Here is an 18,013-nt window from a genome sequence, read left to right as displayed (position 1 = left end):
ACATTGATAGACTATACTAAATAGAAATAGAAGTCCAATAACCCTTTTAAATTGTTTTATCCAATGTAAATTACATTAATGTTCAAAACATGTTGTGATAAAATAATTTAAAAAGAAGCTGAAATTTTTATTCATATTAAAAGTAGCCCAAAGAAAAAAAACAATGGTCTATGCTGTTTGACATGACTGTCATCAGATAAAACAGATAACTATAATGATTATTATTAACAGTGCCGGTTGTACAACAGCCGGTTGAATTTTAATCATGATTACTCCAACAAGAACCAATCAGAGAAGCATTCTTTTTAGAAATGCCTTTTCTGATTGGTTCCCGTGAAATTAATCAGGGTTGAAATTTAACCGGCTGTCTGTTGTGCAACCGGGCCTATGGCCCACCCTATTCATCTCAGCGCCAATGTTAAATGCTCAAATTGTGATGAATTTGTGTGGAAATATGACGGGATATAAAGCTTAGTCATAAAAATTTATTTATCCAATGAAATAAATATTTTCTTGATGAGAAAAATATTAAAGATTTGATTGACTATTTTTACATTACATTAGAAAACGCAACAACATGGACAATATAAATATTGTCTTAATTCAATCTCATATCTTACTTTTATATTATAGCCTTAATAGCACTGACTTATATTAAAATCGTTTAATTCAATTAAATCCACTCTGCTGTTTTGTATTTGGTTTTTTCGATGTTCGAGTAAATCGATGTAAGCCCTATTTATGACCGGAATCTGGTTTTTCGCTTTCTCCTTTTGTCAATGACAAAGAAACAGGAACAGTACAGCCATACAATACAGGTGGCCTTGGCAAAACACATTTTTGTAATGTTTTTTTCAAGTTTTAGGTTAGAATTGAACAGGAGCAGCATTAAAATACAATTAATTAATTTTTTTCACTAGATAAATACAGAATTTTAACAGAAATAGCCTACAACAAATTCCAATGGAGCCAGTATTTGTGAAGAGGAGAAATCCTATCAATAAAAGGACAAAATTGAATTTAGTGTTTGATGAAGATGCTCGCAGGTTTGTAAAATTGTTTATTCATAATGTTAATGTGAAAAATCATCACTTCGAAATGATAGGCCTACTTTTATTTTAACCTCATTATGGCTAAAGTGCACGTCCAGTGCCAACATACCTGTCATCAAATTTTTGGTTGGGATCGATTTAGTATGTTATTTTGAGCACAAAAACACAAAAATTAAACGGCGCTCACTATTGTTTTTAAAATAAACTAAGTTCAAAGTAGCAGAACATTACATGCATTTAACCTATAAGTAGCTAAGGTTAGGAAAACTCAGATTAGGAATATCTATTATTATTATACTACTATTATCTATTATTATTTGTGCCCAAGCCTGAGGCAGCTTTCTCACTTCGACCAGTTTCATGTGAGGAGGTGTTGGAAATTGTAGGTGAATTGAAGAGTTCAAATAGTAGAGACTTTTTTGGCATGTCAGTGAATCTGATCAAGAGTGTCATTATGCAAATCCTTATACCCCTGACCTCCTGCCTGAATGCATGCATCACAGAGGGTGTCTTCCCTACTGTTCTGAAGATCGCTAAGACCATTCCAGTGCATAAGAAGGGATCATTCGATATGCCTGGTAATTTTAGGCCTATCTCTATCCTGCCAGTCTTCTCAAAAATTCTAGAATCCATCATTAAGAAGCAGTTATGCTGGTACTTCGAGAGCACTGGTTTGTTTGTAGATGCTCAGTTTGGTTTTAGAGTTGGCAGAACTACAGCCCAGGCAGTTGGAAGGCTGATAAGCACCATTCTAGAGGGTTTTGAGAGCCATGTTTTCACCGGATTGACATTGTGTGATCTGAGCCGTGCTTTCGACACTGTCGACCACCAAACTCTTCTGTTCAAGCTGGATTATTATGGAGTTACAGAGGGGACATTGAAGCTCATCAAGTCTTATCTGTCGGTTCGTAGCCAAGCAGTTCAGGTGAATGGAAGGTTATCTGGATTGGAAGCGATTCTTCATGGGGTTCCCCAAGGATCCATATTGGGCCCCCTACTTTTCATTATCATGATGAATGATCTTCCATCAGTGTTGGGTAACAGGTTGGTTGCATATGCAGATGACACCACATTGTATGATGTCAATAAATCAGTGGACAATCTGAATGTAGAGATGGGTCAGTCTCTGAGTGCCGTCTCAGCTTGGTTTGAGTCCAACTATCTCAAACTAAATGAGGAAAAGACTCAACGGATAATATTTGGCTTGAGAAATGTCACAGATCAGGCAAGGAGTGTTGGACTTCTGGGTTTTCATCTGGATTCAAAGTTGACATGGAACCCTCATATTGACTACATGTGTACAAAGCTCTCCAGAGTAATCTACCTACTTAGGCAGCTGATGCTGTGTGTACCTAAAAGCTATGTGAGGACTGCATATATCTCATTCTTCCAAGGAATAGTGATGTATGGATTGGAACACTGGGGTGCAGCCAGCGGCATTGATAGAGTTCTCCTACTGCAGAAGAGGGCCATCAGGATCATCACAGGCTCTGGCATAATTGATCATTGTCGCCCACTTTTTTGTGCAGAATCGGTCATGACTGTCATCTGCCTTTACATCTTCATATCCCTTAAACAAATCAAGGGCACCCTGGAATGTTTAAGTCTGAGGAGTGACTTTCATGACCACAACACAAGAGGCAGAAGCCAACTCAACCTGCCTTTCACAAGGCTGAGTAGGATACAAAATAGCCCAGGTAGCCTCAGCATGAGGCTTTTCAACCGGCTGCCAGCATCAGCGAGGACTCTTACAACACGGCAGTTCAACAAATGCACCCATGCATTCCTCGTGAAAACCCCTCTGTATTCAATAAGAGAGTTTTTCAATATTCCGGATGTTACCATCAAAGAATTTTATACATGAACTTTATGGGATACTGTTTTTCTTCATGTGAAATTGTGTTTTTTGCACCTAAGACTCAATTTGCTCATTAATTTAATAAGCTTTATCAATTTCTCCTGTTGTCGATATATATGTTTTGTGTGCTTGTTTTTCTGACGAACCAATTGCTACTTTTAGCTTACAAGGTAATAAAAATCATTTTATTTATTTTATTTTTTATCATAATTTGATGATTTCAATAATCAAAATGGCTGCTACTCATAGGTTAAATGCATGTAAAATTGTGCTACTTTGAACTTAGTTTATTTAAAAAACAACAGTGAGCGCCGTTTAATTTTTGTGCTCAAAATAACATACTAAATCGATCCCAACCACAAATTTGATAATAGGTATGTTGGCACTGGACGTGCACTTACACCCTCATTACTGTTACCTAAGCCAATATCTTGATAGTAGAACAGCCCACTCCTAGTTTCTAGATAGATTGTCATAGATAGAATAAAAATTTTTATTGTGAATAAGCTGACCCCAATACTGAATATTATGATGTCTAAATGACAGTTTCTGAATATCCTTAATAAAAGAAATCATTCATCCTTTGGGGTATGCCTTACAAGGATATGCGGACAATAATCTACTAAAACCGTGTGCACTTTTTCTGTTTGTTTACAAGTGCACTTACCCGTGCAATCAGTTGTCAATGAGTCATTTAGATACAGTTTTAAAGCATATTGAATGCTATATACAGTCTTTGCACAGATAAAAAGATCATTTTTCAATGTGATCTTCGCCAGCAATTCCAGGGCTGCGGATGTTGTCGAAATCTTATGATTAATTTCTAAAGGTGTGCTCATCGACTTCCTTGATGTTGTAGTTTAGCTGGTACAGTAAGTAATTTTTTAGGATTTTTGAAAAGTCTTACCCAATTCACTTTAGTCTCTTCAGGCATCTTGCTGAAGTGAAAAGATGATGCGGGGGAATATGCGGGGGATTTGCTTACGATAATCTCTCTATACTATGAAAAGGCAGGTTTATGTTGGTTTTGCGGATTTAATCTCAAAATTAGGTTTGTTCTCCCAACCCTTCTATCACTATTTTTTTCACATAGGCCTACATGAATAAGAAAAGTATGGAAACTGGTTTATCCCAACTCTTACTTCCGGTATCTTGGCAACAGTCCATGAATTTTTTTTTTTTTACTCATTACATAACATCATTTCCGGGAATATTCCCGTTTGATACGTAAATTGTCAGATATAATAATATATAGGTACATAAGAATATACAATAACATATATGATAGAATCATAAAGTAAAATCAATAACATTTCAAGTCACATTTATAGAACTATTCATAATAATAGAATAAATTTCACCTCAAAATCTATCAACAATAAACTCTGCCACTGAGTAGTAGACTCTCTCAGTTAACATTGACTTGATAGTTTTTTTGAACAGCGGCAATGAATCAATTTTACGGATGGCCTCGGGTAACTTATTATACAATTTTATTCCTGAATAAGAAGGGTTTCTTTCGTAAGAGGCATGTCTGTGAATAGGGTATAATAACAAGATCTGATTACGCGTAGAATAGTTATGTCTGTCTGTGCAAAAATTAAATTTATGGATATTACTCTTTATGAATATTAACAAATGAAATATGTAGATGGCAGGCAGAGTGAGGATCTTCGATTCCCGAAAAATAGATTTGCATGTATCTCTAGCTCTTAAACCAAAAACCACCCTAATGATCTTTTTTTGAATTAAAAATATTTTATAGCTGTCAGTCGAGTTTCCCCAGAAAATATTTCCGTAGCATAGGTGGGAATAGACATAGGCATAGTATACGGTGATGAGTGTATTTCTATCAACTGAATGAGATAGCTTGAGAATAACATAATATGCACGGTTCAACTTCGTCGTGAGATATTTTATATGTTCTTTCCAATTTAGTTCCTCATCTATTGTAACTCCTAGGAATTTTAAAGATTCAGCTGTTTTTAGTCCATTATCATAAAGAGGGAGAAAACTTCTCAAGTTGGTTCTTCTGTAACTAAATTCCATCTGATAAGTTTTACTGTAGTTGAGAGAGAGGCCATTTGTTTTGAGCCAATCAGTTATGTTTTCCAGGTCTTTTTTTATGTTACCAGCTAGAGTTTTGTGATTTTTGTCTGATATTAATGCGGTCGTATCATCAGCAAACATTATAAGTCTTGATTGGGAAACTGACTCAGGGAAATCGTTTACATAGATGATGAATAATAGAGGCCCAAGTATTGATCCTTGAGGCACTCCATTCGTTATTTTTGAAAAGGAAGATGACCTAAGTGATTCTTTATCTTTCACACATTGTTGTCTATTATTCAAGTAAGAGCTAAACCAATTGAAGGCTGTCCCAACTACACCATAACAGCGAAGCTTTTCCAACAAAATAGTATGATTCACACATTCGAATGCCTTTGATAAATCGCAGAAGATGCCGGCAACAAACTGCGATCCATCAACAGCCAATGAGAGACTTGATATGAATTCATAAATGGCCCCAGTTGTATTCCTGCCCTTACGAAAACCGTACTGATCCATGTGAAGTAAGTTGTTCATGTCACAAAATTTAATTAATCTGGAAGCAGCTGCCATTTCATAAATTTTAGAAAATGCTGATAAAATAGCAATTGGTCTGTAATTACTGAATTCGCTTTCATCGCCCGTTTTAAATATTGGTATCACGGTTGAATATTTTAGAAAGTCCGGAAACACTCCACTTCTAAATGAAGAATTAATCAGAGACACCATTGGCTTTGCTAATGATAACACACAAATTCTGAGCAGGAATGGAGGAAATTCATCCCAGCCAGGTGTTTTAGATAAATTTATTTTTTCAACTAATTCAATTATCTCTTTTTCTGTAACTGGTTCTAAAGATATGAGCAAGTTATTTGGTTTTGGATATTTTCTACAATAGTTTAGAGCTTTGTGTATGTCCGGAATAAGATTCAGTGTGCTACAAACGTTGATAAAATGTTCATTGAAAGAATTCAAAATATCATCTATATTTTTATTGGGAAATACCTTTGTTAGCTCTCTATCATCTTGTTTGATATTTGTTTCCTCCCGAACAATCTTCCAGGCCATTTTAGGTTTGTTAGATGCATTCTTTATTCTGTTGCTATTATATTTTATTTTTGCAGCTCTGATACACTTGTTAAGGACTCTCTTATAATTTTTGAAGTATTGCAAAAATTCAAAATTGTTATAATTTTTAGTCTGGTTATGCAATTCTCTGGCCCTTGCACATGATATACGAATCCCTGGTGTGACCCATCCTTTAATTTCTTGTGCGCTACTTTTTTTTGTTGTACATCTTTTAGGAAAAGATTCCTCAAAGTGTGATAGTACTATTCGAATGAACAACTTGTATAGAGTATTAGAATTAGACGTTATATTGAGCATATTATATAGGTCTGTCCAGTCTTCTTGGTCCAAGAGAAGCTTGAATTTGGAGATGTTCTGTTTAGAAAATATTCTTATAAGTTTTGTAAATTTTTTTGAATTTTTTGAGTTTAATTGAAATTATTTAAAAGACGTCAATGTATTATAAGGAAACTGAACTAACTGTGCTGTGTGATCGGACAAACAAGTTTCAATTATTGAATTTTTACACATTTGTTTGTTTATTGCTGAGTCTGATGCTATATTATCTATGCATATCAGAGAGTCCTTTGCAATCCTAGTTGCCTGTGTAAAATGTAGGGTTAAATTATAAGAGCTTAGCACTTCACTTAGCCTTGAACAGGGAAGTGAGTTTTTCAGTGTATCTATATTAAAATCTCCACTTATTATTAGTTTGTGTCTTGGAAATTTTCTGGAGCATAACTCTAACAGCCCACTAAGACGATCAAAAAATTTATTTAATGAGAGTTTGGAATTTATAGGTGGTCTATAAATATTTATGACAACAATGTTCAAAATCCCTGTTATTTTAATACCGCAGCATTCAAAATATTGCACTAGATTGAACTTTGTACAATCTTTGATTGGTTCACAATCTATATCCTGCCTAACTAGTATACAAGAGCCTCCTCTAATTTTCTCAGATCTACAGAAATTTGAAATAAGTTTAAAGTTATGGAATTTATTTAATAGAAATAAGTCACCATCTCTCACCCAGTGCTCAGACAGACAGATAATATGAGACCTAACATTTAAATTTTCAAAGAATAAATTAATTGAAATATAAAATTACTTAATTAATTAATTTATTAATTAATTTCAATTAATTTAAATATAAAAGAAATGGGGAATCGTCATACTTTTCAGAAGTTGAGCTCAATCATGTCCTCCTCTGATGTATTTCCTTTATAAATTCTACTATGGTGTAATATGGCATAGAGAAAAGATAGCATAAGATGATATCCCAAGGTATAGGACGCTTATATTCTGATTTTCAATGTCAACTCAAGCATAGTCCTAGTAGTTGTCTTTCGTGAAGCTATGTGACGCTGGTAATCTCTCATACTGTGCCGTTCGTACAAAACTTACTCGGGAGTGCCATATTATTATTAAGGGCATTTGTAAGAGGCTGTCACGAGTCACCTATTTGATTAGGAAGTTGACACAGTTGGTATGCAGACCCTACTTGCTGGGCTGGTAGTGTACCATGCTCTTTTTTATCGCTTTTGAGCTATGGACTGCTGTTGTGGGGCCACGCTTCTGCATGGGGAAAACTGTTCAAGCTGCAAAAGAGGGCCATCCGTATCATTTCCTTCAGTGGCTTCCTGAATCATTGCTGACCTATGAATGTATAAATGAATAAAATACTGAATAGACCTCCCTTCCAGTCCACAGGTGTAATGACAATCTACAGTCATTACATATATTTGTGTGCCATGTTTGTGCGAGCCAATTTTGGAAACACAAGGAGTGACTTCCATGGTCACAACAAAATAAGTCGAGGTCTTATAGAAGTGCTATACTGCCATTTGTCAAAGACCCGTGATGCATTTCCTTGCGGATCTTCAATAACCTGCCAGATTTGAACAGGTCGAACATACCAGCATTTAACCCAAGACTAAAGTGTTGGCTTAGGAGAAAGCCATTTTATTCTATTCAGGAATATTTTCTGGACGACTTGGAATCACTGTTTCCATAATATATATTTATATTGAGACCACTGTGAGTATTTTATTTTGGATAAATAGTGTTTTGCAATGTTCCCTGAAATCCTGCCTTAAGGTAATCCTTGATGCCTTTTTGTTGAAGTATTCTGTCCTTACAGTTCCTTGCTGCAGATCCCCATTCTACGATTTCATATCGCATTTACCTGATACAAACTACCCTTGTCCTTTTATCATCAAATCTTATGACAGATTATAGCTCTTGAAAACGTTCTCTAGCGATCACTACTGTGAAAAAATGGATTTCTAAATGCTGGGTGACTTGACTACAGCTCAGATATGGTAAAAGCTAAGATACAGCTCAGGGTAAAAAGTATCAATCCAAGAAATGTCTGGTCTACTGCTTCTTTGCCGTTGACACTACTAACTTGGATGTCTCAGTTGCTTCCTGTTTCAGTGTCTATTAATTTGTCGTTGTCTGTCTGTTTGTATGTTCTACAATAACTCTAGAAAGAATTGATCAATCAGCTTCAAATTTTGAACACATATTCTTCGAACCTTTTCACAGGTCAAGTTCGTTGGACAACAAAGTTCACCGACTCCTCCGTCTTTTTTTTAGGATATAAAAATAACATTGACAATGCATAAGAAAAAAATGTTGAGATTTATAATTTAGTCAGCTGGAATTAATTGCATGCTATTTCTGTAATTTTCCATTCATTTAAAAAAACTGAGGATATTAGGAAGCTATTACACAGACAGTCCTTCATGCGCTGACACATGATTTCAGCTGGTTAATATATAACATAATTTATAATTTTTACATCAACAAACTGATACGGGTTGAGATATCAATGTGCTGTTTTCACCATTCATTTTCTCTTGGAACTTTGTAACGAAATCATATATCTCATTGCCACCTTCTCATTGAAAAGAAATGAGTTGGATTCATTATAAGGGTCAAAGATATTGAAGCGAGAGAGTAATTTTTTATTTCAAATAGGATCTCCAATGAAACCTACTGTCAAATTATTCTTGTAATTATTCAGCTGTTAACTTAATTTTCACCAACTCTGTATAATTAAAAATCTGGTGTGGCGCACTCACACAACTTTCCTTGCCGTTATGAAAATTGATCACCTGACGCTAGTGTTCCCGCGCATCTCAAGTCTACTATTCAAATATTTGAGCCAGCTGGTGACAGGGCAATAACGCTGGAGACACACATGAGGTCTGCTATCTCTTCTTAGTGAATGATTTAATAGAATCAATAACAGTTGCCAACAACAGTTTGCAATTATTGAAATAATGACATTTTCTCTAATTTCGAGCTTATTTTTAATTTTAGGTGAAAATGTTACTGAACATTAATTGTAGAGATTTTCATGCTCAATCTACTCCACTTGAAATTTTTTGTTTAAATAATTGTATCTGAAGCCTGATAATTGGGAATCCAAAATCACACTTTGCATTGATGGGGCGGAGCTCCTGAAATTTTCACAGATATGGGACTTGTGGCAGTTGATAGAGCTTATCAATGACTACTTTAGGTATGAATTTGATCAAAATCGTTGGAGCCGTTTTCGAGAAAATCACGGAAAACCCTGTTTTTGACAACATTTTTGTCATTTTAGCCGCCATCTTGAATTGCATTTGATCGATCCTTATAGTGAATGGACCTTAAGTTCCAAATTTCAAGTCATTCCGTTAATTGGGAGATGAGATATCGTGTACACAGACGCACACATACACACACACACACACACACACACACACACACACACACACACACACACACACACACCACACACACACACACACACATACAGACCAATACCCAAAAACCACTTTTTTGTACTCAGGGGACCTTGAAACGTATAGAAATTTAGAAATTTGGGTAGGCTACCTTAATTTTTTTCGGAAAGCAATACTTTCCTCACCTATGGTAATAGGGCAAGGAAAGTAAAAATTGCTGGTTTCAAAGATTACAATACAACAGTTCATGAGCGAGTTCTCCAAACCAGGGAGTCACTAGCATTTCTGATCAATTTTAAAATATAAAAGATCACACAAATTGAATTAATATTAGAATTATTTTCTTTTTTCAACTTGATCTACGTGAGACTTTATATTTCTGAATAATTTAAAAATATAAAAGATCACACAATAATTTATGAATAAATTATATTTTTATACAAGTTCACGTTATAGTAGATATAATTTTGATAATCACAATGCAATTATGATAAATTTATTCTGGATTGGAATAATTTTATTACAATAATAACAGTGTAACATCTTCTTTAAAGTGTTGAAAATTCATTCTGTTAACTGATTTGGGAAGAAAATTATTTCAGTTGTTATGTTAAATACACTCGAATCAAATGGGGTGATATTGACAATCCGTGAATACTAATGAAACTAAATTAGTGCGTGTAATGCAGGGTTGAAGATCTTCGTCTTGTTAGCATAATGTATTGAAAAATATTTTGCACACTTGCATATGATTTAATTAAAACGAATGTAGTTGAACCTGTGAGGAGTGAGTGGGAAAAACGTCATCTACTAGAATACTTTTGCAGTTCACTATGTATGGTTCATTTTTGCAAAGTTAATCATTGTTAATTCGATGTTAATGCCAATACTAATTCGATTACTATTTCATTTTAGATTTTATGAATCATTATATGATGCATTATGAATAATTTTGAATGTCTAACATTCGTTTTAAGAATGTGAGTATTGAAATTATACTCTTTACAAAATAATATGGAATCGGGCTCAACGTGTTAACTCTCAGGCTGAATTCACACTCACGCGATTCAGGTCGAGAAGAGACTTGACTCTAGTCGAGAACATGTGTTTCCAAATGGTGACACTCAGACCAGTCGATTCTAGTCGCCGCGACTGTCACCATTTGAAAACACATGCTCTCGACCTGAGTCGCGTAAGTATGAGTTGAGCCTTATGGTGTCTTAAAATACTCTGCCCTTTTTCAATTATCAACAAAACCCTTGAATTACCCAGGTTTTAGCATGGTTTACACTCGGAAGCCTTTCATTCACGCAATTATATCTTACTTAGGGGCTAAAATGGGAAGTCTGAAATTCTTAGCGCTTCTTCTCCATCCAAAAGAAAGTTGATTAGTTTAATATTTGGATTAAGCTATTGTCTACAGTCTAAATTTAATCAATTAATTTCATTCTTTTATTATTTCAGAGAATTTTTGACGGGATTCCATAAAAGAAAACTTCAGCGACAAAAGAAAGCTCAAGAGGAATTCAAACAGAAAATAAAAGAGGAAAAGAAGCGAATTAAGCAAGAGGTGCGTAATAATAAAGTTTGTGTCAATTAGGGATGGGTATCGAAAGACAAAACATCGATGTTTTTTTACCTTAACGTCAATAGGTGAAAAACATCGAACAGTAAACATTGATGTTTCTAAACAATACCTGATGTTTCTAATACCTGATAGTTTTATTTAGGAAATGAAAATGAATAAAGGTTTTTTATATGGATATCTACACTCCTTACAATACGAGGAACTCTATTCCAGAGCTAGATTAATAATATTGGTGTTGAACGTATGTTGAGGAAAGCACTTGTAATAAGAAAGAACTCTTCCTACGGAACGAAAAATCTGACCTCTTATTCAATTCTAAATAAGTATCTAACCTTGACAAGGGCCACAGAAGTTATGTAAATCTTCAAGAGTATCCAACAGTCTCACATAAAAATACAGAGAGTCTGATTGAAAAATTCCTTTTGGTTTGGAAAAACATCGGATGACCGATGTCTAGGTAAAACCATCGATAAGTGAAAAACATCGAACAGTAAACATCGATGTTAAAAACGTGGATGTTTGATGTTGAAATATCGATGTATCGATACCCATCCCTAGTGTCAATATATATTAGCTACCAGTCGTAGTAAATCACTTATTTATGTGCTACTACTTATTATGTAGGTATCACGTCATGCTCAGTAGTTGGAAATTCGTTTGTTGCTAAACACCGCTTGAACTTTTCATGAGAATTGTCTTGGAAACAGGCTCTGCTGAGGCTGGAACCTCTTGTAGTTAGCAAATCATAAAAAATATAAGCGTTCAGTCATACTGCATCTTATAAAATATGTATGCATCACTTTTACTTCAGTACTTGCTTACTTCAGAAGTTATGAGTTTCGAATCTATGGTGGTTTTCTCAGCCGAATGTCTAGGCTATTGTCAGTTGGTGACTTTCCTGATAGAAAACCATGGGAGTTGGTATGCATGGTTCTGTCACGAGAATAAGGCGTCTGCCTTATGGGGACCAAGCTTTTTACCGTGACTGCACTATCTATAACAAGTATTCTCCGTTTCGAGATTTTGCAAGAGTTATACTGTCATACACTTTCATGCATCATAATATTATCTAACAATATATTTTTTCATAGGCTCAAGAATCATACAAGAAAATGAAGATGTCATTCAAGCCTATACCAGAGGTTGAGGAGTTGCTGAGAACAACAGCGAAGGAATATGATGTTGGAGACCACTCTGTTTGTGTGGTGGAATTCTCTTCAGACGTTCTTGAAAAGAGAAATAAAATAATTGGAGAAAATAAGGTGTGTATTACAGTACTTGTATTCAAAAAGTTGTTATTTTATCAATTTATTCAAAGTATTTAGGGGTGGAGTTGGAATGTTTTGGTTTGTAATAAAAACCTACCAGCCTTTAATAACAGTGGATATACGGACATTATTTCAACAATAATCGCTTTTGAGTATTGACTTTGGAAAATTCACATTCTCAGCAGATGAAAAAATGACAATTCAACTTTATGTTATGTGTTTGATCGTGCTATTCCATATTTTCACCACTGAAAACTATTATAAATTCCCCTTCTGTTCAAAATTGCTCACGTATGAGCAAAACCCAGATGCCAAATAATCTCTATCAAATTTGTACCCGTTCTTTAAGACATGTCCACACGCTCAAACATATAGTCTGTCTTGCATGAACATGCTAGATTTGACAGATAAGGCTCGTTTCACACGTATACGGTTCCGTTCGGTTCTTTTTCGGAAGATTCCGACAAGTGTGAAACATTAATTCAGTTTGAATTCGGTACCAGATAGAAACCACACAGCAACGAACACCCTTTCGACACGAATAGGTGTCATGAGGTTTGAATTCGTTTCCGGAGAACAGCAAACAAATGAAGTCTTTCACACACGCTCGGCCCAGTTTCTGTTTCAACCTGATAGCGAGTGGATTTGAGTCAAAATCATTTTGTCAATTATTTATCCTAGTAGCTATTCTAATCATTTATGTTAATTTATTATGGATCGATTGATTTCTACAGCGCCATCTGAACCAGTGCTGTGGGAAAAACTTTTGAAAAATGAAATATGAATCTATATATTTATATATAAAAGCGAAATTACTTTGATTCATTTTCTCACTCACTCATTCATTCGTAATCAACATAACTAAATATTTACTGGACCAAATACGTGCAAATTTGGCAGGTTTGTTCAGTTTGCCATCTAGAGGTGCACTAAAACGGATTTGAAAGAATGTCCAAAGATACGCCCAAAATCTGCGTTTTCCTAGCGTTTTTCTGTGTTTTCTCAGCTTTTCCAAGAACCAATTGACAAAAGATGTTCAAACTTTGTACACAGGCTCAGCTGAGGTATATAAAAATATATTAGTAATATAAAAATATTCTATTTTAAGTTAAGTTAAGACGTCTTAGTTCCACCCAGGATCGGCGATTTTAAAGCATTTTTCATGCGTTCTCTAGGCCTTCTCAAGAACTAATTGAAAGATCATGTTCAAATTTCGTACAGAAATTCAGCAAGGGTCTAGAAATTTATTCTTAAGAGGACTCAGAATTACGCCCAAGATGGGTGGTTTCCCAGCGTTCCCTAGCATTTTTTTATGTGTTTTCTCACATTTTGCAAAAACTAATTTAGAGAAAATGTTCAGATTTGGCTCAGCTGAGGTATTAAAATGTTGTATCGGAAGGGTCTCCGAATTATGCTCAAGTTCCGTGGTTTTTTGAGCGTTTTCCTGCGTTTTCTACGCCTTCTCAAGAACTAATTGACAGATCATGTTCAGATTTGGTACAGAAGTTCAGCAAGTGTCTAGAAATTTTGTCTTGAGAGGACTTCAGAATTACATCAAAGATACGCCCAAGATGGTCGGTTTTACTGCGTTTTCCTTGCGTTCACAAGCGTTTTTCTGCGTTTTCTCACATTTTTCAAGAATCAATTGAAAGAAAATGTTCAAACTTGGTACAGAAGTTCATCTAGGGCCTAGAAATTTTGTCTTGAGAGGACTTCAGAATTACGCCAAAGATACGCCCAATATAAGCGCTTCTACGTCGTTTTCCAAGCATTTCCCAGCGTTTTTTAAAGGGTTTCTATTCTCAAGTTTTTCATTAAGTTTTCGATGCATTTTTCTACATTTCTCAACCAAAATCATACTTGAGAGGGTTAGATATGGATGCTTGTTAAGTTAGTAATTCATATCATTCCTGTTTCAAATTTCAGAGATCTATTACAATGAAATACAATAGTTCTCATAATATCCTAACCAAGTCTCTAATTAAGAAATAACTTAATATTTATTTCTGATGAAAAATTAATATTTTTGCAACCCTGCACTACATAATTCAAAGAAAAATGGTGGTTGAATCGTGCCTGGAATTCTCTTTTGACTTTTTGACAGAAGAAAGAAAGCTCAAATGAAAAATGCAGGCGAGCAAAGCGATACAGTCTTATTTGTCGAATCTGGCATGATCATGCAAAACTGACGATAATTTTGTACGTGTGGATCGGGCTTGAAGCATGTGTTCTTGATTCACCAGGCGACCAACTTTCAGCTTACTCATAAATTCGAATAGGAGTACCAATACAAATAGTTGTTTTTATGTCAACATTGTTCAATATACTTTCTATGAAATCACTTCAATTGTATGGGCTACTTTATTAAAAACATTGAGTACCCTTTTATTTAAAACTTTTATATTTTAAAGTTTGAAATATTTTAAATAAAAGGGTACTTCTTGTTTTTATATTGTTTTTAATACTTTCAATGATTTTAATATCGATTTTCGTTACTCCTTTTCAGGTAGAATATGAAGATACAGGGTCTCAAGATCAAGAAAATGAGAGGGATAGTGATGATGAAGTTCCAGGCATGGAACTCAAAACTAAAAAGGAAATTAATAAAGAAATCAAAAAGCAAGCTACATTGCAAGTCAAGAAGAGTAAAGTATTTCAAACCAAAAATAGAATGGAACAACAAAAACAGAGGAAGAAATCGTTAAAGCAAAAGAAAAAGAAGATGAAAATTCAACAAAAAAGTAAAAAGGGAAAGCGAGACAATAAAGCATACAGATAAATAAGTAAATATATTCTCTATTTATTCATCCACTAATTCCTTTATTCTAAGACATAACAACATTTTTTAACACTCATTTAAAGTCACACACTGGAGAAAGACCCTTCATCTTTGACTACAAATCAATACAGAAAGCTATGCTTACTAGACATCTAAAGAAACACACTGGAGAGTGAAACACCCTTTCTGTAAGAGGGAAAACACCCTTTTGCTGTAAGTTCTGCGACTACAATTCAATACATAAATCAACTTTTACTAGACATCTAAAGACACACACTGGAGAAAGACCCTTCAGCTGAAATTTGTATGACTACAAAGCAACATAGAAATAAAATCTTTTCACTCATCTAAGGACATACATAGGAGAAAGATCCTTCAGCTTCAAAGCATTAAATTCTTTTTGATCTGATGTACAATATTTGATGTTTTTCTTTCATTATTCAATGTGGGGGTTGAAATTTTCAATTTTGCAACAATTGATCATTTGACAATGGAATTTAAGGTGAATATCTGGAACACAACTCTTGACTTTGCAGCTCAATTGGGACTAGTAAAGAGATGAACAAACCAAAAGTTCGCATCTCTAGCTCGTGTGTTAAAGGTAAAGGTGTGGAACCGCTAAGACTAAGTGACACTTTTTGCTGAATTGAAAATTTCACCTCCCACATTGAAAAGCTGCTAGAACAATGGAACGAAAACATGAAATAGTAAAAGAATACATTTGTTTAAAGAGAATTTAATGCTCAACAAACGATGAGCATTCATTTTACGATGCATCGTTGAAAGATATAGAAAAAGTTGTTGGATCAATGTTGTAGGAAATAATATACGCTTCAATTTTCTGTTGAATTGTCATGTCCATAAGATGCATCTGTTTCCTAGTTATATGCGAGAAACCAAAATATGGTTCATTTGAACCAACCCCACCCCCTAAGCACTGGGAGTAGGGTGAGGATTTTTGATATGTTCACCTACTTACTACCCGAACAGAACTACGGGGTCAAAGATTGTCTTCCAATATTTTTCCTCTATAACCCTTCGTTGACAGGACTATAAATCATTGAAAAATATATCATCTTGAATCTCAAGAATTTTTTATCGGATATAACGGTAGCAACTATCCTCTATAGAAGGCAGTGACAAAGCCGAGAATCGGAAATGCTGTTCTCCTATCTTTCTCCACTGCCATTATAACGTGGACCTTGCTATAGTAGATACCTGGATTGTTGAAAAAAAAACAATAAAACATCAAGTCTATGCTCTATCCTAGCATTTATTCAACTGATACATTAATACGATCTATTGATACATTAATATGGGACCTTTCTTTTATGACTAGTCCACTTATGTTGGCTCAGCCTGCAATGTGACCAAGAAAAAAAATTAAATTCGTATGGCTTTTGTTGGTGGGGAGTACCTTGCGCGAAGGTCCCACCGCCTGAATATATAATTCAAGCCGTCAATGGGCCTTACGACTGTCATACTTCAGCCGGGACCGACAATTACCGTAACGTGTCCATCCGATAACACGGGAGTGATCTGGTTAAAAAACGTTTGGTAATGAGAGGGTTTGAACCCGGGATCTCTATGCTGCTACGCAAGCACTCTATCCACTAGACCACGGATCACTCCTGTGACCAATATAGTGTCCAATCAAGATCAGCAATAGGCCTAACCAGCGTTTGCAAAACATCCATCCACACACTGGTGCTGGTCGTCTTTGGCCTTCACGGACCAACATGTGAATGCGGCATTAGCTGATGAAGTTGCTAATAAATTGGTTCGGTTAAATAAGAGCCATTAATTGCTAAAATAATTCTATGGCAAGTTTTCTATTTCTAGTAATTTTCAAGACTGCGTTGAATAATGTTAGCTAGTACTAACTATTATTGCCCTAGGTAGAACTATATAGTGATGTCCACGTTACAATGGCAGTATTTGATTGGTGTTGCTATCATTCTATAAAGCAGATAGCGATATCTTTTTCTAGCTCCGCAACCTTGTCAGATCATTCTTCAACAATGTGGAAATATAATTAATTAACAAAATATTTAATCTCAATTATAAAAACTCATTATTTAATAATTGAAAAATGTATTTTATAACTTGACGAATAAAATATAGGTAATTTATTACTTTTCAACAGGAATGAACAGTGTTGATATCACACATCAGATATATTTGTACCAGCTATCCTCTACAGAAGGCAGTGGCAAGGTATAGATAATCGACAGCGTTGAGAAGCTAGAAAAGGATTTATCTGCTTTGTCGAATACAGGGGGGGCCTAGGCCACCCCAAGGATCAGATAAATAATGAAAATGCGGGTCTATCTACACGAATCCTTAGAATCTCATACTGATTTAATACTCTTTTTCAACAGCAGTAGTATAATTCCTTCTACAGTATCAACATTGTAGGAAAATTGCCTTGAAAATATGGATACGGGAACGGAGTAATAAAGAATACTGTACGGTATATTTTTCTCTGTGGTATGGTTGAAGCTTGAATATAGGATGGGTACAATTATTGATCAGGGCACAATAAGTAAGTTATTGCATAAATTTCAACATGAGAATTAACAAGTTGCAAGATGTCACAGTGAAAGCAAAAGAA

The 18,013-nt window shown here is 34.9% G+C and overlaps 1 protein-coding gene across 1 annotated transcript; it reads left to right on the top strand.

Moving 5' to 3' along the window:
- Positions 1–767: 767 nt before the first annotated feature.
- LOC111046091 (nucleolar protein 12) lies at positions 768–15,435 on the top strand. The gene is made up of 4 exons (XM_022331616.2): positions 768–1,046; positions 11,229–11,334; positions 12,444–12,614; positions 15,127–15,435. Exons 1-4 carry the CDS (start codon positions 964–966, stop codon positions 15,397–15,399), a joined length of 633 nt encoding a protein of 210 aa, XP_022187308.1. The 5' UTR covers positions 768–963; the 3' UTR covers positions 15,400–15,435.
- The last annotated feature ends 2,578 nt before the right edge of the window (positions 15,436–18,013 follow it).

The sequence above is a fragment of the Nilaparvata lugens genome, chromosome 3, assembly GCF_014356525.2.
Source record: "Nilaparvata lugens isolate BPH chromosome 3, ASM1435652v1, whole genome shotgun sequence".
In the NCBI taxonomy this organism is placed as follows: domain Eukaryota; kingdom Metazoa; phylum Arthropoda; class Insecta; order Hemiptera; family Delphacidae; genus Nilaparvata; species Nilaparvata lugens.
The sequence above is the reverse complement of the archived record's forward strand: the minus strand, read 5'-3'. Positions and strand labels throughout refer to the sequence as shown.